The 22,108-nt window shown below is 41.3% G+C and overlaps 1 protein-coding gene across 3 annotated transcripts in view; it reads right to left on the bottom strand.

Annotated features, from left to right (window-relative positions):
* STARD7 (StAR related lipid transfer domain containing 7) overlaps positions 1 to 22,108 on the bottom strand; it is a 531,540-nt gene that overhangs the window by 150,164 nt on the left and 359,268 nt on the right. For all 3 annotated transcript variants that reach the window (XM_069619096.1, XM_069619097.1, XM_069619098.1), the window contains one exon: positions 1,078 to 1,177. In XM_069619096.1, the coding sequence (XP_069475197.1) occupies positions 1,078 to 1,177 (100 nt within the window). The remainder of the gene's footprint in view (positions 1 to 1,077; positions 1,178 to 22,108) is intronic.

Here is a 22,108-nt window from a genome sequence, read left to right as displayed (position 1 = left end):
CTCATTTCCAACACTGCAATAATCTTCTTTAAACACTACATAGACCTGTACGGTCTATATGTAGACATGACATACATTATGTCCTTGGGTATGATCATGACACTTCTCTATTGTCTTTTCTTGACTTAAATGATTATAGATAAAAATGTTGAATGGTTGAAATGTCAAAAATGTACAATCTTTTTTTTATTATTTGTTTAGTTGAATTACTAAGGTACTAAGTGCATATACCCTAATTGGGTTTCTTTGCATTTTTTCCAGAATTTATCAATGATATGATTATGCCCCTGAAGAAGAGTACTTACTCGAAACACATTGGGCCAACAATACAATACATTTCTTGTGATTATTTTGTAAAAACTGTCATATGAAATCTCTTTGTTTATCATTTTAAGGTACATTTGATTTATTGTCAAAAACGGTTGAATTTTCACTAAACATTGTAGAATTGGGTAATGGTAGCCGCCTTCCCCATAGAGGCATGACCATGCCTAATACATACCACACACACATTATTGGTTTGATTGATTCAGACAATCGATAGTGTGCTGGGGACACTTTTCTGTTTTCCCCTCAGCATAGCTAAAGTAACCAAAAATCCTCTGAGTTTTAGTCTAGGGCAAAACAAAACGTGTACCCCATTGTACTACATTGTAAAATGCATTGTACAACGATAAAAAAGTTACCAAAAGTAAGTTAACAGTAGTAACAAAGTAACAAGACTAAGGGAAACTGTTTCCCAGCACTGACAACCTGAAGGACATGTCAGTTTCCCCATGACAGATGTGCAAAAGCCAGTGTAGTGAAGCTTAAGGCTTCACTGCTGTGCAAAAAGAGTAGGTCAGATACAAAAATAAAAGCAAAACGTTTAGGGGTCCATAGAAATGTAAGGAAAGGTGCTGTAAAGAGAAATCTTTCCTAACAACTCTAAGTGAGCAATACCATCCCTCAGCATAAGTTTAGCTAATTATTTTCCCTTTCACCCGAGGTTCAGCCCTTCGTTCATTCTGCTACTCACCAACCCAAAGAGGCCAAATATGTTTAGTGTCCCCTTTTGGGGTCCAGATCTCAACTCACCTCATCAAAAGTGGTGTGTGGCCGGATCACCATCTGAGACTCGTACGTCCGTACACGAACAAAGCTTGGCAACTCTGGTACATCAGGGTGTTCAACGGCTCTGAAAAAATAAAACACCCCATATAATACAAGGCTTGCAGCAATTCCATTCCCATAGAGGAACAATTGCAGCACTGTTTAGTATCAGTAATGATTAAGCAACTCACACCATCAGTCCTCAAATTCAGCTAAACTCTACACCATCTCCAGATATCTGCAAAGCAGGACTATTATGTACACTAAAACCTAGCTATTATCAACAACTCCTGAAGGACATGGGTCTAACATGTGGTTGATGGTAGTTTTGGTAACAAGCCTGGTGATTGCGTGCTGCATCAGCAGTAGGAGAGTTTGGTGGATAAGTGCATTAAAAGTACTTAGTAAGACATTTCTAAAGGAGTCGATGCAGAAAGGGTTGTCGATCATTTGGAACGAGTCTTGTAGTACCAAACACTCTGATCAGTGTTCATCCTGAGCTACAGACAGACCCAAGACTCGCACTCATGGAAAGCAAATAATTTCCTTTCAGTACTAGCAGTCACACCATGCAACACTTTTAGGTATGAGGTCCTTGCAGGCTCAGCATGATTTGCAAAATGTTAGCGGAGCTGCATGCAATTAATATGAACGATTAAAAGGGATTGTTCTGAATGTGGTACATGAGATGTGTTTGGCTTCTTCCTTTGAAAGAAACTCAACTAAACCTATTTTGTAAGTTAACCACATGTCACCTGCTGAAAGGGACAACAAAACAAATGTGTTTGCTCATAGCTACACAAATCAAGCAAATATTTAAACTTGTTGAAACTGAAAAATCAAGAAAAAGTGGACGCTTTGGTAAAGATTCTATTCTCAAGGTTATTCAATTTACTACCTCATCTGGAATTCAATTTATTTTATGCCCGAATCTTTTACTGATGTTGATGCCTTAAAAATACTCTGGAAGCTACTCCACTTCTGTGCTCCTATTCTAAGGGTTTGTCTTTATGCCATTCCACCTTTCGAGTCGTTTTTTTTTTAGATCACATTCATGCTTCCAGCCTAGAAGCCACTCATATTTTGTACTCCTTAAACAGCAGTTTGTCCTGTTCAAAGTCTATTTGTCTGGCTTTATATGCTCGGATTGAAAAGGAATAGATTACTTACATGCAACAATACTTTTCACATTACATAACTTCCAGTGAATATTCTTGCGGTCTTGTAAGTTCATCTTGTGGGTTTTGACAAAAGATGACTAATAACTCCACATGACATCGACCCAAGTGAACAATGCCTCACATAATTTGAGATTTGTTTTCTCTGTACAATGTAGGTCGGTACCAAAGAGTGCATACTGAGCTGTAACCATTCTAAAAACCGGGGGGGGGGGGGGGTGGAGTGAATGGTTAGGAACATGTGAATCTATGCCATATGTCAATGTGCAAATCTAACATTACAGGGAAGCAGCTATTTGTTTTCCAGTGCAAATCTGTTATAGATCAACATGAAGTTAATAGATTTCATAGGAGTGGTGTTCTCTACCCTATGGAGGCAGCTGTAATGAGGTTGCAAAATGATTTAAGTGCCGTTTGGCCTACTAGGAAATATCTTGATTGTATATCTACACAGCAATGTTTTGTGAAATGTGTAGAAACCTCAGTGTTAAATGTCTTGTAATTGGATTTTTCACAGAAATGTTTCTAGCAATGTGGTGCAATTGAAAGTTCTCCGTTAACAGTTTGGTGGAAAACCTGAACATACGGGTTGATCTAAAAAACACCTGCCTTGATTATGGAGTAATCTTTATCAATGTGCCCACAAATGACAAAATATATACTGGAAGCTTCTTGCCTATAAAGAAGCTCCTAGCCCTACTGACCCTAGATGCATGTGGTTGTTTTTCAAATGCATACTCTGGATGTGGAAAGAAGGTTAGCTACTTTGCAATAATTAAATGGTGTCCCTTGTTTGGTAAGCATCTTGTGTGTTCCTAGTGTTACCTTGTCTTTCAGAATTTGAACAATTAACAGAGTATTTGCACTGGACTATGTGTAGTAACAGTAATTAAGACAGCCAATACATGTGCAAAGTTTCCTGCATTCACTGTTCATATTTTGAGAATTTTGTTGGCGGTTTTCCAGGGATTTCAAAAATGCAAAGAATCTGTCTTTTGCATCGCCCATTCAATACAAACAATTGTGGCGCGCAGTCCTTGTGAAGTCCATCGAGAAAGGAGGTTGGTTTCATTACTGCATGCATGCATGCATGCATATTTCCTCAGATGCAAAAGTATTGTTAGGACGGAATTTCTATATCCTGGCCTGGAGGACAGATGTATAGGAGGCCAAAATAGTTAGTGAACAGGGACAACTCTGGGAGGTGTTGCCAAACCAATCAAGGTAGCATGGAGACTGGTCAAGGCTAAGTCTCAGGAAGGGGTGAGCCTGGTCAAGGGTCGACAATGAGTACACAAGGTAAGTAATCGAGGATTACAGTTAAACAAGTAGTTATAAAAATACTTCATTTCTGACCAAGCAAACATAAAATTGACCACAAGCAAATAATATCACACAAACTAATAATAAAATACATATATAGAGTCCCAGTAGCCAGTGTAATAAAACCGCAATACCCCCACACCAACAACCCTATCTTCAGAAGTCCAACCCTAAGTTGATTGGGGCCTTGTGCCCTGAGAGTCCACAAAGTCCAAAGTAGTTTTGTAAGGCAGGAAAAGGTTAGGAGGGTCTTGTGGATAGGAAAACAGTTCTGAAGTCAGGGAAGTGTCTATTTTAGCGAATAAAACTGTCCCCAGCTATCGGAGTGCTTGCGCAAACAAGCAATGGCAAAGCCAAAACTATTGTAAAAGTTTTAAAAGTTAGGAAATCATTTAAAAGGGGAGACGGGGTTAGGTAAGTACAATTGTAACTCACCCCTGTACTCTTAAGTTATTTACGTATATATCGCGCACCACTGAACCGGAGGCTTAAGGGCGCACCACACAAACATGTAAGCTGGACAGTCAGTACAACCACAGGGTCAGTTCAAGGAGGTAAATCAGACTGAGATCAAAGTAGTGCTGAGGTCTTCCACTGTCTAAACAAGAACAGTTTAAGTTTTTTTCTGAAACAGAGCTATAGATTTCTTTCCTTATATCAGGGGCTAAGGGGGTATCATTACATGCCATGGGAGCCGCTGCAAAGAATGCTCCCTGTTTTACTTGGTCATTTTATATATTGGAACTCTCAGTTGATTGGTATTGTTAGATCTAAGATAAGATTGCGTGCATTTAACTTAGTCTCCAACACTTCACTCGGGTATAAAGGGGACGAGCCGGTCAAACATTTATGTTATCACCAAAAGGCGAAAAACTATTCTAGCCTCTATGGGAAACCAATGTATGCTCCTGCTAGCCTCCGAGACATGAGTTCCAGAATAATTGCATTATTCTGAATCCCTTGAAGGCAGCCTGTGTCGGACTTAGCTCTGGTTTCTCTTGGGACTTTGCAGGTCTTCAGAGGGTCGGAGATCGTGTAAACCGACGTTTCTTCCGGACCTCTGTGTCCAAGAAACGTAGGTTCGAGTGAATCCCTGTCGACCACAGACGCTGGTGTAATGTGTTCCAGTTGAAGAATGCAGCTCACTCGGGTGCAGTCCTCCTCTCAGCACACAACTGAATGCGGGCAAGCCATTTCTGGCGATTGTCACCGTTGCACAGCGACAGGAAAGGACACAAATGTCGCTGTCAGCCAGACTTGTATCTTGGGTCCCTTAGATGCTGGGATGCTGATATTTCTCAGAGACGACTCTTGTAGGACTAGCTAGCAGTCTGCAAAGTTTCAGGCTGAAACGCGGAACAGTGACGTCAGCAGTGTGGTAGCTCAAAAGTCAAGCTGGTCAGCACTGGGTGGTCCAGGTGTACCTCTTTCCAGGACACTGTGCCGCCGTCAAAATGATTGGTCCCATCACTCCAAGGGTCGAAGGTCCACTAAAGAACTTCTGAAGATCCCCAACCAGACAGAGCTCCGCCAGGACTGTAGCAAAAGTTGGTCACCATGCATTCTTAGGATGGGGTCCACAGTCTTCACAGCTGGGCAGGATACTTGGCTCCTTGCAGGATGTCTCCAGGAGCTCTGAGGCATGGCAGCAGGACTCCTTTTCTTATCCAGAAACTCAGGTGAGACAGAAACTTTGCTCTCTCAATGAAGAACTGGCCCAAACACACCTCAGCAGTGGTCCAATCTGGACCACTGATGGTGAAACTCATGCATACACTCTACAGATACAAAAACCAGTATGTGGATTGGGAGCAGAGAGACCCAGCCCACTTCCTGGGAATGAAGAGTGTTAGGGAAAATTCTCAGAAATGTGCTAATTCCTCTCTACCTTTGAGACCCCTAGCTCTTTTGCTGAACTCTGACTCATTTTTTACCTGGAGAGAGTCAGACCCTTTTACCCACTCTCTCATGTATTTTAATGTGATTGTACTCTGTTTCTTTTGGTTTTTGGAGTCTAACAAACTCCATAGGCATCTTTTTACATTGTAGCACACAGCACCTTCAGTGTAGTGCTACAGAGAAGTCTTCAAGATTTCCCCAAATGTTTAACTACCTTTCTCTTGGATAACTACTGTTTGAGAGCAGTAAATTGAAATTGACTTTACATACACTAACATTTCTAGACCGAGCACACACTACCTTACAATAGGATGCTGGAGGGGTTACACATAGTATCCACTTTGTCTAGCTTCTCATGTAACATTTTATGTTACCCTTTCCTCGATGAATGGCTGGTGGCAGTGGTTTACTTTTTACTACCGTGGTGTCTCTTTACCGCAGGCTGTGTTCGCAGCTGCAGTAAAGCACCCTTGGGTGCCATTTTTGTCCCGTCTTCTTTTTTCGCCATTTCTTTGTGGAAAGGTCCTTCTTGAGATTTACTCTGCGCACCAAACCAAGTTTGGTCCCTTTGTTCGTTTTGCCTTTGGCGGGATTTGCGAGTGAAGCCCGCCTCTGGCTCCAGGGTGTTTGGTGGGGGCAGGAAGTGAGGGAGGTGCCCAAAACTCTGTGCTTTGTTTCCTAGGAGACAGGAATGCACTCCTTGGTGATTGGCCGGCTGGCTATCCGGCAAGGACAGCCATCCCATGACAGCCAGGCTGGAATGAATGGGAGAAACCTGCATAAAAAGGTAGGCTTTTTGGCTTGGAAGGCAGAGTCCACCACTGGACGAAGGAATCAGAAGAAGAATTTAAAGAGGACGCCTGCTGCAACTCCTGGACCATTGGTTTGCCTGGTGAAGCCCTGCTGCTGTGCTGAAACTCCAAATTCGTATCGACGGAGAAGCCCCAGCAAGGACGACTTCTCCCTTTGAGTTGGTGGGACCAATCAACTCCAAAGAAAGCCACCTGGACATCCTTCTCGGAGCTGGTTGAATTTCCATTGTTGCTGCTGGAAACTGACGCCATGGAGAGGCACACCAGTTTGTGTGCATTGCTTTTAAGCTGCCCATGAGCTCCAGGAAGATCCTCCAGACTCCCAGGAAGCAGGACTGACAGAGCCTGAGCCACCTCAACCCCAGATGCAGGGAAAGCCCATCTCGACAGCCAGGAACCGCAGTGGTGCCGTTTGCGGTAAATGCAAGGAGCTGAAACACTGAATTGCCACTAGTTTGAAGATTGCGGGTTGCTGTCGGTAACCGTCCCATTGCAGTGCAGGAGACCCCAGAAGTCCTCCCACTTGTCCCCACGACTGAGGCCCAGGAACACCAGGATCTGCAGAACTGCACAGGAACAGATGTAATCTGCTGCATTTTTCTTCTAACTAAAGGTACTGTAAAGTCTAGGAGAACTTACCTCTTATTTTAGATTTGCTTCTACTCTTCACAAGCCTTGATTCTTCTTCACTAAAGACTTCTAAAACATTGTGCAAAGACTTTTTTTTACTTACCTGCAAGAGGTGCTTCAGCTACATAGACTTTCGCCTATTGACTTTGGCCTAGCCCGTCATTGAAAGACTCTTCTCTCCTCCAACACTAAGGGAGGGTTGAAAAGTAGTTGCCTGCTTAAAAATATTAGTGATCTTTTGCTTGTTCTTAATAACCTTTTCTTTAACACACCTCAGTGCTATTCTAAATGCTAACAGTAACATATCAATGTGCACAGTGTCCTAACTATTGATGTCACCTGAGGGTGTAGGAAGTGTGTGGCATCCCAAATGGGTGCTTGCTGATTTAGGAAATAAGAGTGTTTTTGAAGGTATTTGTGTGTTACTAGTATATTGCTCCCTTCTAAAGAAGGCATTAAACAACTGGCTGCTAAATAAATAATTGTTTTATCAAGACACCTTGAGTTTAAGGGTTTGTTTGAATACTTGTCACTGTGAATCTTTGTGTAACCACTCTACAGCTCACATTGACCCCTCTTGAGATGAGCCTTGCTGCTCAGCCACACTACCAACCTGTGTAGTTCAGTTTTGTACCAAATGTTGGGTCCTATTGCCAGGAGGCAGAGTTTTTTTTGTAGTGCACCCTAAGGGTGCTACCCCAAATCTGTACCCATCTCTCTCTCACACACTCACACACACACGAAAACCAAGACTTTCCTGGGCAATGCAGGAGCATAAAAAGATTTTCCGGGCAGGAAGGCGGCCACACAAAAGAACAAGCAAAAACCTTGTGGCACGGCCATGTTGGGACGCTAACCACAATCAGTAGCCATGCGTGGAAGGGTGAACGAAAAATATTGCAAAAAATAGTCCAAATGCAACTGCTGGCACCAGCTTGTCTTTTAGGCACATCCAAAGTAACCAAAAAAGATTCAGGCGAGTGATCAAACTCAGCCCTCCAATAGCAAGGATCTGCACCACTCACGCAGCCAGCAGTGGTCCAATCGGGGACCAATGTCGGTTTCTTTTGTGCATGCACACTAGACATTCTGGCACCAGTTTGTGGATTGGGACCAGACAGTCCCATCCCACTTCCTGGGTCCACACACATGGTATGCACTAGCCTGTGAAAGCAGCAGCTAGCCAGGGCAAATGCATGGCCATTTAGGGTTTTACTGACCAGAGAGGGCAGAAAGAAGGAACGGAAATATGGTCAAAGGCCAAGTGAAAAATCTCATGGCATGACCATTTTGGGACACTAGCCATGTTTAGTAGATAGATGAGGTAAACGTGAATTGGCACACTAAAATAAATGTCAATATTGTATCTATGCATCTGCCGGCACGAGCTAGTCCTTAGGCACATAGAACAGTAACTAGAAATCCCCAGTGTAAAAGTCTAGGGTGAAATAAAAGAATCCCATGCACTGCATAGCTGTGTGCACTGTAAGAAAAGGTACCAAAACAAGTGGAACATAGGTTTCCAGTACTGTTAGTACAAAATGAACAAAACAACCTGTGAAGTGAAACCGAATGTTTAATTTCTCTATGAAAAGTCAGACCTGGTTAAAAACAAACATGTTTGAGGGTCCATAGAATATGGAGGGAAAGTTGCCTAAAAGAGAAATCTTTAACACTTCATTGAATCCCCTATCAGATGTTTATTCTCTCCCATTTAGAGCCAATCCTACCTCAGTCTGCTCGGATCCTCGATGGTTCCTTCCGTCTACCCCCCTTCTTATTCTGTTAATCACAGCTCTCTTCCAAAGGCTATAGTCCCTTCTCCTTTTAAACATGCATCTATCTTATCTATTCTCAAAAAGCCCTCCCTGGATACCTACTCTCCATCCAACTTCCTTCCCATTTCTCATCTGCCGTTCCTTTCCAAACTTTTTTTTAAAAAGATTTCTTTATTGAATTTTTAGTAAATCACATCAACTTCGCATATATTCAACAGAATTTTACAATAAACATTTATATCCACAATTCCTCAACAAATGTACTCACTACGACACACAAACAAAACAAACATAACCAAAGGAAAAGAAATACTACTCTCACTATTATCATACTTCTTTCCAATTTCTCTATTAATTCAATCATACAGGTCTTCAAACGGCCCCCATAACGACAAGTATACCTCTTCTTTACCTTTATTTTTCAATGAGACTTTTTCATATTGTGACGGTCTCTGTAATTCTATCAACCAATCTTCAACATTAGGTTTCTTTCTCGTCTTCCAAATTCTGAGTATCAGCTTAATTGCAATCATCACAGCCCTGTCAATCCATAAATTGTATTTCCTAGTTCTCATACATCTATCTTCATGTCAGAGCAAGATTAGGTTTGCTGCAGATCTTTGTAAGCTTATTCCAAAAACGAAATCAATCCTACCTATTACATCTTTCCAAAATGTTTGTACCCTTGTGCATTCCCACAGCAGATGCAAAAGAGTACCTTTACCAGTACCACAGCTCCAACACAAGTCATCCAATCTCAGTTTCAACTTGAACATTTTAACCGGTGTCCAATAAACCCTCCCAATAATTTTCTGTCTGATTAAATGCAAATTCATGTCTCCTCTCAATTTCATGGTTACCCTTAGAATATCCCTCCTATCTTTTTCGGATATGATCTTACTCACATCATTCGCCCGAGCCCCCTTCACACCATCCCACGCTAAAACATGTCCAACTTCCATGGGCCTGAACTGCATGCAAGTCTGTACACTATACTCCCGTTCCTCTAACAGTTTACTAATTTCAGGTTTCACTCCAAGTGAACCACTAGCCATATTCTTCCTCTGATTAATTAGGGCAACCAGATCCAAATATCTATTTCTCTTTGACCTAGATCAAATTTACTTTGTAATTCATCGAAATTCAGCAACCTGTTTCCATCCAATATATCTCTCAGCCTCAGAATTCCTCTCTTGACCCAACTCTTCCAGCAGAGACATCTATTATTCATTTGTAATGTTTCATTATGCCAGATAGAGGCATCTGAGCTGAAACAATAACTCTGTCCATTTTCCCTAAACCATAATCCCATGGCTTGTCTAGTTGCCACTATCGTTGGCAGTTTTAGCCTTTTATTAGACAACCTTCCCATACTATAGATGTTATCCAAATGAAACGGTGCACCCATCTCCCTCTCCATTCGCAGCCAAATCAGTTCCTTAGCATTTTCTTCTTTAAAATAATGCGAACTCTTTTTAAGCAAAAATGCATTGCAGTATTTCATTAAATCTGGATACCCAAATCCACCTTCCTCAACTCCTTGCATTAGCATGAATTTTGGAACAGAAGGTCTTTTATCAATTCCCCACAAAAAGTATTGAAAAAGTTGAAACTTAGACAATTGCTTTCTATATATTCGCAATGGGATTGAATAATATATAATAATTTAGGTAGCAAAACCATTTTAATTGCATTGATTTTTGCCCACAGATTTAAATTTAATCTCTCCCACTTTTTAATAATCAATGATATTTTGGGTAACACTTTATCCAAATTGCACTGAACTATTTTATTCAAATCCCCAATAATATGCATTCCTAAATACGTGACACCTCCAGGCGACCACCTACAATTCCAAGATTCCAGGATACTATTATCACATGTTCTAGATAACAGATCTCAGTTTTTCCCCAATTAACTGTGTCCAGATATTATTCCTACTTCCTCAAACATTTTTCAGTATAGATCCACATTCCTCTGGAATAGACAACAAAATCAACATATCATCTGCGTAAGACAAAATTTTAACCTCAGTTTTCCCTAAACTTAACCCTTTTATCACATCACATTGCCTGATGTATTCTGCCAGAGGCTCTAATGCCAAATTAAACAAAAACAGTGAACACGGGCAACCTTGACGTATTCCCTTCAAAAGCAGAAATGACTGAGATCTCCCCATTAACCTGCACCTGTGCCCTAACATCATGATGGATACACTACCATTTTCATAAATATTGACCCAAATCCCATTTTCAACAACGTGTATTCCATAAATTTCCAGTTGACCCCCGTCAAAGGCTTTTTCAGCATCAAAATAACAACAATTTCATTTGAATCCTTTCCATAATGTGTCCCAATCATGTCCTTATATCATCATATCCAAACCGTCCTGGAGTAAAACCTACCCGAGACCCATCAATCAGTTCACCTTTACAACATTTTTAGGTCAGCATTTAACAAAGAAATTGGTCTAGAAATCCCGCACCTTTTATGATCCTTGTTTGGTTTCGGAATTACAATGATCAATGCCTCTTTCATCGAGTCACACATTATTCCTGTTTGTAAAAAAATCATTATAGACTTCACATAAAATTGGTGCCACTTGAGAATCAAACCTCTTATAAAACTCTGCTACTAATCCATCCTGCCCAGGTGATTTCCCATCCTTCATCTGCGAGATAACAGGATATACCTCAGCAACATCAATCATAGAATCCAGCATGTTTTTTTTTTCCCTAGATCTAACTTAGACATTTTTTCAAAAAAAGTTTTAAAATTCTCAGCACTAGGATGTATTTCCTCCTTGTATAACTGCTCGTAGTAACCTCTTAAACATTCACAGATTTCTTTTGTCATATGCAAAGTAGCTCCTCCATCTGTTTGAATAGAAGAAATAAATGTGTCTGTAATCATCCCTCTTAGCCTATTAGCTAATAGTTTGCCATTCCCGTCACCATATTCCCAAAACCGTTGCCTTGAATAAAACATACCACTATTTGCCATCTTTTGTACACGGTCATTAATTTCAGCTTCCAGTTTCAATAATCTAATCCTATTCTGATCCGAATCACCAGTTGCAAACCTTCTGCATGACCTTTAACCTCCGCCAATTTACTAATCTCCCTCTGATTTGTCCTTTTAGCATGTGTAGTTCTACATATCAACTCACCCCTTAGCACTGCCTTAAAACAATCCCAAACAGACTTAATTCCGGCTGTATCTATTATCTTCAAAATAAAATCTTATAAAATCTTCAACCCTTTGTGACTAGATCATCCTTAAGGACGGTTTGCTTGCATCCTCCATCTTTTGTACTTCACTCATATGTTATTCAAATGAATTTGCATATCAAGCAAAGCATGGTCTGATATGCCACGTTCCCGAATATTCGAACCCACTACCTGGTTAATTATTGTTTTACTGACAAATAAAACGATCTATCCTTGAATACGAGTTATGGACAGGTGAATAAAATGAAAATTCTTCTTCCCCATTGTGAAGCTCCCTCCATACATCTGCCAGCCCACACAAACACAAAAGTTTGTAATTCCTCACTAACCTTTTCACTATTATATATACAGTCAGATTTCCGATCTATTTTACTTTCCATCACTATATTCAAATCTCCCACTAACACTTCACCCTGCATTTTGTCCAGTAATGATCCTAATTTATTGAAAAACTGTACATTTGGCGAACATGGAGCATAAACTCTCCCAATTGTCATCCTTGTCCCATCATAGATTATGTCAAGTAACAAAATTCGGCCCTCATCTGTCAATGTCTTTTCAACTCTTACCGGAAGACCTTTCCTAAAGAATATGCTCAGCCCACCTCGATCTAGAGTCATAATAATTATTTGAAATTACTTCAGAATATTTTGGACTAGATAAGTAACTTCCACTTTGTTCAGTTAAATGAGTCTCCTGAAGATAACTCACATCAGCTCTACTCCTCCAGATCCTAGCTAAGACCTTACGTCTTTTGATTGCATTACTAATCCCCTTAACATTCCATGAAACAAACTAACTGATTCGTCTCAATCTTTAACACCAACTCCTTTCTAAAAGAACTATATTCATGAGGGGACCATTGGATAAAGCAAAAGGAAAGAAAAAAGGAGAGAGAAAAGAGAAAAAAAAACTGCTAAAGACACACACAAAAAAAAACCTTAAACTTTGTTTAACCCCCAAAGCCTGATAATCATCAGGCTTAAAATTAGCAAAAGTATATACATCTAACATAGTATTCTGAACCATATCTACCAGATACCCTATGCCCTAACAAATATTTTATACCTCAGCATATCCCTTAAATTATCCATTTGCATTCATAAAAAAATTGATATTTGTCCTCATTCCCCCCCAACCCACCACAAATGTTAACTCCACCCTCTTTTTCTTTCCTCCATTTTGTGACCCTTGCCGTCAGTAAAAACTACTGTACATTAACTACCCACCACCACAGTTCTCCATAACTAATATCTCAAGCATTTATATTCTTGTTGACAGTGTCAATAACCAACCATCAATTCCAGTAAACGTAACACCTTAACCATCTGATTTTATTTCCAGATCTGTATGTACAATGATCCTAACCTACATAATCGCTGTAACCAATAGCCAAGCCAGTGTCCCAGTAACGTCAACCTCTATCATTTACATACATAGCACAATGTGTAACATTCATATTGCACTATATCAACCTATGCTTATGGGAAGCCACAATGAAATCACCTTAGTAATGCATTATAAGGCATATACAACAGGTTTTCTTTTTTTTAATTGTTTTTGGTTTATTCCATTAAAAACCTTTACAAAATCAATTTTACGTTTTTCATACAATACATAAAACAATTAAAAAGGAAAAAGAAGAAATTAAACATACTTCTAACACAATCCTAAATGTATTCATAAAACAATCCAAGTATTAAAGCGTTAATACATATTTGATATACAAAAACCATTAGACTGAAAACAGAAATTATAGACTGCAGACAGTGTTAAGGACTATGATTTTCACTTATTATAAATCTGATACCTATATACTTCAGAGCAAAGGAAAAGAGCAAGATGATCTATTACTTAGTACAAGTAGATCTATTATCTGTATTAACTTTCTTTACTCCATATAAATTATACAGACATTTAGTCACTTCACAGAGTTAGCACTGGATGCCTAGTTATACAATAGGCAGTTCCTCACACAGTTTTGCCTCAATGATGTCAAGGAAGTCAATCAGTTTTAAGGAAAGTCGTTGACTATATCCTTCCATGCATCGCTTCCATAAGGACTCCCCTAACAATAGGAGATTTGTTCGATAAATGGCAATCAAATATTCGAGTTCGGGGTTCTTCAAAGAATTTACAATAAATCACCAGATATTGCAAGGTTTCGATCTCATCTGACATGCAAAAACAACATTCCCGAGCCCATAATCCCATGGCATCTGTGCCAATACTTGGTTCTTGCATAAGTTGGAAATTGATTTAATCTAAAACGCATGTGCATTTTTCTAGTGACTGCAGAGGGGAACTGAATAAGATAGATGGGTCTATCACCCCATTTCCTTCGAAAAAAGTTGTATTCATAGAAAGAGGAGTAGGTCCCCATCAGATCCAACATACTGCACCAACGGAATCTTTGAAATGTTTTATTTTGACTGGGTAAACACATGCTCCTGGATTCTGGGGTTTCGTTGATGGCGTTGAGAATTATCTGAAGTTTTGAGGTGAGTTTTTTCAGAGATCGAATGCTGGAGTCGCCAAGAGATTTATGAAGCTCTACATAGAGTATTTTTTGGCGGATCCAGCATTTTTATCTAATTATTTATACATCTCCAGTTTCGTTTGACAGAGAGGTAACAGGTTTAACTCATGGCATATCAATGCGTTGGGAATAGAGAGTGGTTGTAGCGTGGGTTCACCACCTTTAAGCAAGGCAAAAGAGTCAGGTAGTTGAAATTTTGCTTTTATATGCGACACCCAGATTTCCGCAGTGATTATGGATTCAACCATAGTGGTAGAACCGGAAGTCAAGGTGCGCAGTATGGACCACACTTGCCTGGTGATATGTTTTAAGATAGTTTATCATTTTTTGGTTGTCCTCGTGATGCAGTTCTCTTCTCATCCATTTAAGTTTGTTTTTATAGGTTTGTTTAATCCTTCTTATTTGTTCCATCAGTGCTTCCAAATGGAATTTGGTTCTTAGCAGATGCCTGATGAATGAATTTTTTTCTGTTTTAAGAATGGCTAAGCGCAAATTGAAGGAATGAGATTGGGTTTAATAATTCCTTCAGTTGTCAATCTTTTCAAGTGACTTTGGATTCTAGTGGTGTTCTTGGTTTCAATTTCCAACAGACTGGGTCCCCCTGAAGCTATCTTGGTAATGATTTCACTATCTAATTCAATGTATTTTAAAAGCCTGTTACAGACTCTGATGTTCCATCTTACAGATAGATATTGGCGGTCAGGTTCTATGTAATAATTTGATAATCAAATGGTCTCCCAGAGCCAGATTGGTTATCGTTACAGGATTGGAGTACTGGTAAAGCCCTGATGAGACAAAGAAATGGTCAATCAATGAACTGCTGTCTCCCCTTGCCCAAGTGTAATTGTATGGTTCCAGAATAATAGCCGGGGCTTGCATGTCCCAATCTAAGAAAAAAGTCAATCCACATTTGCCCATTTTTCTTTGACATTTTTGAGTGTTTTTTCGCTAAAGCTTCTGAGTGAAGTGTCACATCATAGCAAAACGAATTCAAGTCACCACCTACAATTACTCACAGATGGGTTTGCTATCAGTGCTCCTTCCAACAAAAGATTCAATTCATCAAGAATGGCAACAATTGTCTTGGTGCATTTGTTCCAATAGATGCAAATCAATAGGAGAGTGATGGATGGATCCTCATCAGTTACTTGGATCGCCAATATTGTGTCAGAATTACTAACCAATTCGGTAGAGTATTTACAGGTGGTATTAATCAAGATAACAAGACCGCCCGACAGTCTTCCCAAGGAACCCCGACTAGCCACCTGAATATAGGCATAATAGCCCTCAACAGTAAAGTATGTTTGGTGCATGGTTTATTGCAGAAAAATAATATCAGGCTTATGGTGAGTGTTGGTCCTACACCACATCTTGAAATTATTTAATCCGCAAGAACTCCAAGAAATAATGTGGCAATTAGCAGAGCTATGATTCTCACATCAAATCAGACTGAATGCCTGTTTGCTCTGTGTAGGGATCCATCATTGTCATCCCTTTAATAGCCGACACAAAAGCCATAAATTGTTTCATTGTATTTGCGTCTATATTAGGGGAACACCTTGAGCAGTTCTAATAGAAGCATCCTCAACTGGAGGAGGGATAGTCGGGATAGTCTCTAGAAAACTTGTGGCATCTTCAAGTGAGGAGAATAGATTAGACAATAGACCAATTGATTTGAGATCATCCCTTTGTTCCCAAATAAGTTTCACTACAAAAGGGAGATATGAATTTACAAATCCTATTATTTACAGATGCCAGTTTTACCCAATCAATATCATTAGATCTTATGATACGTGGGGCTGGGATCTCCTGTATGTTAGGCAGAAACCTGTGCAGTTCCCTCTGGAACCACTGCAAAAGATTTAGGACTACAGGTGTTTGGCAGTAAACCCACTTGGTAGCAGTCTGTACCACACAGATTCACTTGGTAGCTGTGGCTGAGCAGTCAGACTTCCCTCAAGAAGAGTTAGGCAGTATACAGAGTATTCACAATAGGTCAAGAGAACACAGTAGAACAAGTAAACACTGACCAGGGCTTGGTGTAAAAGAGATAATTATTTATTTAAAACCACATCTAGAAAAACACACAGGCACTAATACTAAGCAATTCAAAAACATGGTCACTAAAAGATATACACTCCCTTAAAAGAATATTAGACCAGTCTTAAGGAAAGCCCGACTTATTTTCAGACAGCGGTGAACGCTTAACGTAGATGCACACTAATAGTTCGTTTTAAAAAGGGAGAGAAGAGCAGAGAACAAGTTGAAACAGATCCCAACACTTATCAGAACATAACAAGAGGGAAAGGCAAAGTAAAACCGTGAAGTTAGAGTTCAAGAGGCCGGATCCACTTTCAGAGGATCCAAATGAAATGTGTCCAAGGTCACACGGTTGCAGTGCACAAAAGTCTTGTAAAGGTTCAAAAAGGAGTTGGACCAAAGAAAGGGACCAGTTAGAGGGTCAAGGCGGCAAGCCCAGTCCAGAAGGTTAAGGGGTTATTATTACCTTGTAGCAATCTTTAGAAAGGGAGGCCTGGCAGACACGGTACCTTAAAGTGGTGAGAACGCTCCAGCGGGGGCAGTTGTTCCTGGCAGCGGGTGCATGTCGGTGTTTCGTCCAGGGGAAGAGGGGATCTCGTCGTGGAGGAAGACATGAGTCAGTTGCACTGCCAGGGAAGAAACCAGCCGCGGAGTTTCTCAGGTACAAGGAGCGGTCCGGTGATTCGCGGTTCAGTGGCGAGTGGCTATCCGGCTGCCGGGGTGCTTGGCACGGGCAGTTCGACCACAAACCGGGCTGGGGATGCGAATAAAGGAAGGTAAACTGGTTGTGCCCACCAGTCAGGGGAAGAAGCCTCTCCAGCCGGGAGATCTTCTCTCTCGTCGGGAAGTGGTGAGTCGGTTCTGCAGGGCTCCACCGGTGGTGTCGTCGTGGTAGGTCGGCTCAGCTTCTCCTTCGTCGATTCTCAGGTCCTGTGGCGACGTCTGAAGTTCCAGTCCCCAAAGCCCTGCTTTTATGCAGAAAACCCCCATTCACTCAACCTAGCTGTCACTCAAACATGCTAAGTGGTGAGCCGGCTGGCTCACCACTTGGGCCAATCACACAAGAGTGCGACTTGAGTTACCAAGGTAACTCCCTCCCACACCCCCTGTGGTACCCAGACAGAGTGGCACCACTTTAGGAGGCTTCTGTGGAGAAGCCGGCCAAAAAGTGGAACAAAGGGCTCGACTTGGGTTGGAGTCACAGAAGAGAACACAAACGCCATTTTAGAATCGAGTCTTGGCAAAAAATACCAACCGGCGAATGAATATTAATTAAATAAACCGGCGGTATGTTCGAACCTATGAGGATTAAATAATTAAAGTTGGTAGCCTCGAACAATGGGAAAATCCCATAGGAAAATATTTGCGGTCGAATATAAAAAGTAGTTTCCACTGCCACCAGCCAAAACTCGATCAGGGGGGACGGAGACGTGCCCCCTCGACTAACAGACCCCAGGGCAATCGAATTGCCCCGACCAGTACGTTCACAATATGATGGTTTGTACTGGTTTCTGTTAATAATTTGGGACTAGTAAAGCCAATGGTGACTTTACATGCCCTGGGAGACAGTAGTCAGTCCCAGGGTATGGAGTCTATGGTGGGGTGTCACTATGACACCCCTGTGTTACTGCACGGAGGGTGCTGTGTAACACATAGGAAAAACACATGAGACCCTATGGAGTAAAGGACCCCATAGCTCATAAAACACATTACCAGTCAAAGGAATACCATAAATCATGTCCAAGAGTGGGAGAAAAAGAGTCTCACTCTTGGCAGGAGGAAATAAAAAAACTCCAGAAATCCAGCAAAGCTGCTGGGGGATTCACTAGGTTAGGGAATTCAGCCTAAAGAGAGAATTCTCCCTAACACTGTAGAGTAGTAAGCAGAAAGGCACGGTTCAACCGAGCCTTTCCATGTCGGGTTGAGTCACTTTCCCATCCCATCAGGATAGCAGATTTCAGGTCATTTGGATTATCGCAGGCAGTAGAACATGGTGGTGCAGATGTCGAAGCACCACCACTAATCACTAAAGGGATCATATATCCCTGTCCATTCAGTGCTCCGTAAGAGGGCAGGCTTGCAAGCCCTTCTTCGCTAGTTTTAGCATTTCCTCCATCAATTTTGGGCGTTCGATCAACAGGAGCAGTTTGTTGCCCATTTTCTTTGATTTTAGTGAGTTTGCTTTTGGCTTTTATACATAGATCATTTGCTGTACCGATAATTACTCTGTTTTTTTTATACCCAGCATTGGATAAAAGTTCGATGGTACAGTTTGTTTTTGAGTAGAAGTTTTAATCTCCAAAGGAGATGCAGGAGGCTCGGTTTCTTTTCCATCAGTTAAACAAGCATCCACTTTATTGGATTTGGTGTTGGTTTTATTTCCACCCTTATCCATTTTTGATGGATTTGAACCTACTGTACCGCTAATACCTTGAGAGAATTTTGAGTCAAGTAATACCTTTTTCGTGGAATGACCCGATTGATTTGGCTCAGAAAGCTTGAGCAGTGCTTTTGATTCTTCGTTCAATTGGTTCAGATCAATGATTGTGACTCCCCCAGACAGATGACATATGTCTTTCATGTGTGTGTTATGTTTGTCTGTTGCTTGATTTTTTTTTTTTTCTGCTTTGCCCTTCATTCTTGTCATATTTTACGCTTTTCTGCTCTTGCCATAGCTCTTTTCTGTTTTCTCGTTTGTGGAAACATAGGAGGCCCTCCTGAGAGATTGTCTAGAACCAGCAATTGTTGAGTCTCCTTTAATTCGATGCACTCCCCAGTTAGATCAATAAGGTCAGTAAGCGCAGAAGGGCTGTCCAAGGGAACCTTCTCATGGTTGTCGATGAGGGCAGTAACTTCCATTTTATTTGTACTTGATTGGGCTTCATGAATGGAGACCATCTCTTTGACAACCAAAGTCAATTCCACCGTTTTTTGTGGCATTCAGAGCCACTATTTGCGGAAGAGACGGATCTAGGCCCAGCTCTGCGCGTGCCTTGTGCTGGAAGCTTGAGCCGCTACCTCAGCAAAGGACTTTGTCTGAGTGGCAATATTATTAGTTGTTGCCCTTTTATCGTGCGTATGCGTCAGCATGGAAATCGCATCGCAAGTGAAAAACAGTCCCTCCATTCTACTTAATTTGCCAATTAGTTCTGTCATTTGCAGTTGTAATATTTTGACTTCCCCATGAGTTTGTTCATGGCCCTTGTCTAGTAAATTAAGGATCCGGGTGATTACTGGAAAGGATTCTGGTCTATATTGCTCCTCTTCTGGTCTACGAGTCGACCGTAAAACGGGGACAAGGTTCATTGGCTCGTTATTTTGAGATTTTTGGTCTATGAAGCATTCAGGATTGAGAGAGGCTTGAGTCAACTGTCCGATAGATTTTTCGGAAATGGGGGAACTGTTATTCTGCACATTTCTGGCATCCACTGTTGAAATTCTTGGGGACAAAATACTCCCAATTTCCCGAACTTTCTATGAACAGTGTAGTGGGAAGGCACTGTGTATGAATAATTGGGAAGGTTGTTAATATGGGGTTGAAAATGTCTCTCTTTTTTACTTTTAGTTACAGGGGTAGATGGTTCGTGTGATAATCTTATTCGCTTCCCTAGCTCAGATTCAATTGCAGGAGTCAACATTGAAAAGTCAGCAAAGTCGTTGCCGAAATGTTCCACTCATTTCTTTTCTAATTTCGTCTCTATCGAGACTTACATCCAAGTTCACATCATCATTAGTCCATCCTCTTGGAGAGATTTTATTAGCCTCTTTTTACAGAAAGAGACCCCATAGCTTTCATATGATTCAAAGTTTTTTTTTATTAGGATTCGGCATTTCACAAGCAAAATAAGTGTGTACCTCATGTAGAGGACTGCTGTTGGTAGTCTTGACTTCAGATTTAATTATTTCAACTTGTTGTGGAGTGGAGGTCTGTGCTCCAGACTTATTGTGGGCCCGATCAGGAGAGATTGGAGGGGAAGGTTCCTTCATTGTATCAAGGAGAGGGAGGCGATTCACCACCTCCGATTTGATGGTAACCGGATCAGCTTTCCCCTGTTCGCATATGGCAGCTTTCAAAGGCGTAACATCTTCTTTCCTGCTAAGTGCCCCTCCATCTATCAATATGGTGGAAGCCGAACCATTTTCCTCTTCAGAAATAGAGGGATTATCCACTATGTCAGCTATAGGCAGAAGCGTAGAGCACTCAGCATCTGAAGTTTGCCCATGTTCAGTTTTTTCCCACTTCGCAAACCATTCACCATTGTCAGGGAATAATTTCAGTTTCCTCGCACAGCTAATAATCACTGTACAAGGTAGCAAATATTCACCTCTAAGTCAAGTTAGACCCAAGCAAGTAAAAATGTTATATGGTTGCTACGATTATACCAATACCTAGATGACAATTTAAATGATAATGCCCTCAGCTCACCAACAGCCCAACAGCCCCTTTGGATCGCACTTCGGATGCGCACGCACCGATGTAGAAATAGAAGTGATGCGGTGGGGGGGCGGGATGGGGGGCGTGCAAGAGGCAGAGTCAAAAGGAACTAAAAAGAAAAAGAAAGTATGCTCAGGTAAGCTATGGGCGGGACGCGCTTAAACACAGTGAGCCACGGTGGAGCCGCAGCTCACAAGATAATAACAGCTTAACAATGTCAATGTCCCATAAACAATTACTTGAGATGCAAGTCCAATGAGCTTCACAAGTCCATGTTGCGGCAGCAAGCGTACTTCTACTCGCGGATGGTGAGTTTTTCGGGTTACAGCAAGGAGCCCAACAGCCACTTTGGATTGCACTTCGGATGCGCGCGCACGATGCGAGCGCACCGATGTAGAAATAGGAAGTGATGCGGTGGGGGGCGGGCAAGAGGCAGAGTCAAAAGGAATTGAGATGCAAGTCCAATGAGCTTCACAAGTCCGGGATTCGGCAGCAAGTGTACTTCCCCTCGCGGATGGAGAGTTTTGCGGGTTACAGCAGGGCAGCCCTCAGTCCTCTGCAGCCCAACAGCCACTTTGGATCGCACTTCGGATGTTTTCATTTTCCTTCAATCTACATATAATTAGGATCTTACCCCCAACACAACACCTACAAATATTGTAATCAAAATATGTACATTGCCTTTCCATGACATGAGACCTATTTACTAAAATAACTGCTTCAATCAAGTACCATTGCACAAATTACCATTTCCATTTTTATCAATGTGCAATCATAAGACATCAGTATTGCATTTCCATATATAACGCTTCTCCAACACTTGTAATCCTATCACTGCATTGTTATTAAACACAGGCCAGCATGCAGTCCCTTTCAACTGCGTTATTGTTAGAGACAATACTAGTCTGTCATTTAAAAAAAAAAAATCCAGCTGACTTCCACACCTCATTATGGAAAAGTAAACAGTTAGTGAAGGCCATTATATGCGCCCCGGTGTACTCCGAAACACACACGGTATGCGGAAGTCTCCATACCCATCATAACGCAGTACCTGCATAACTTATTTCACCTCATTCATGCGACGATAGGGTCCAGCAGAGAGTATGCTAGGGCCGCTGCGGGCACACACTGCGAGATATCCCGCTGAACTTC

This window comes from Ambystoma mexicanum, chromosome 10 (assembly GCF_040938575.1).
Source record: "Ambystoma mexicanum isolate Mex_15411 chromosome 10, UKY_AmexF1_1, whole genome shotgun sequence".
Classification (NCBI taxonomy): domain Eukaryota; kingdom Metazoa; phylum Chordata; class Amphibia; order Caudata; family Ambystomatidae; genus Ambystoma; species Ambystoma mexicanum.
This window is presented reverse-complemented; position numbering and strand designations above follow the sequence as displayed.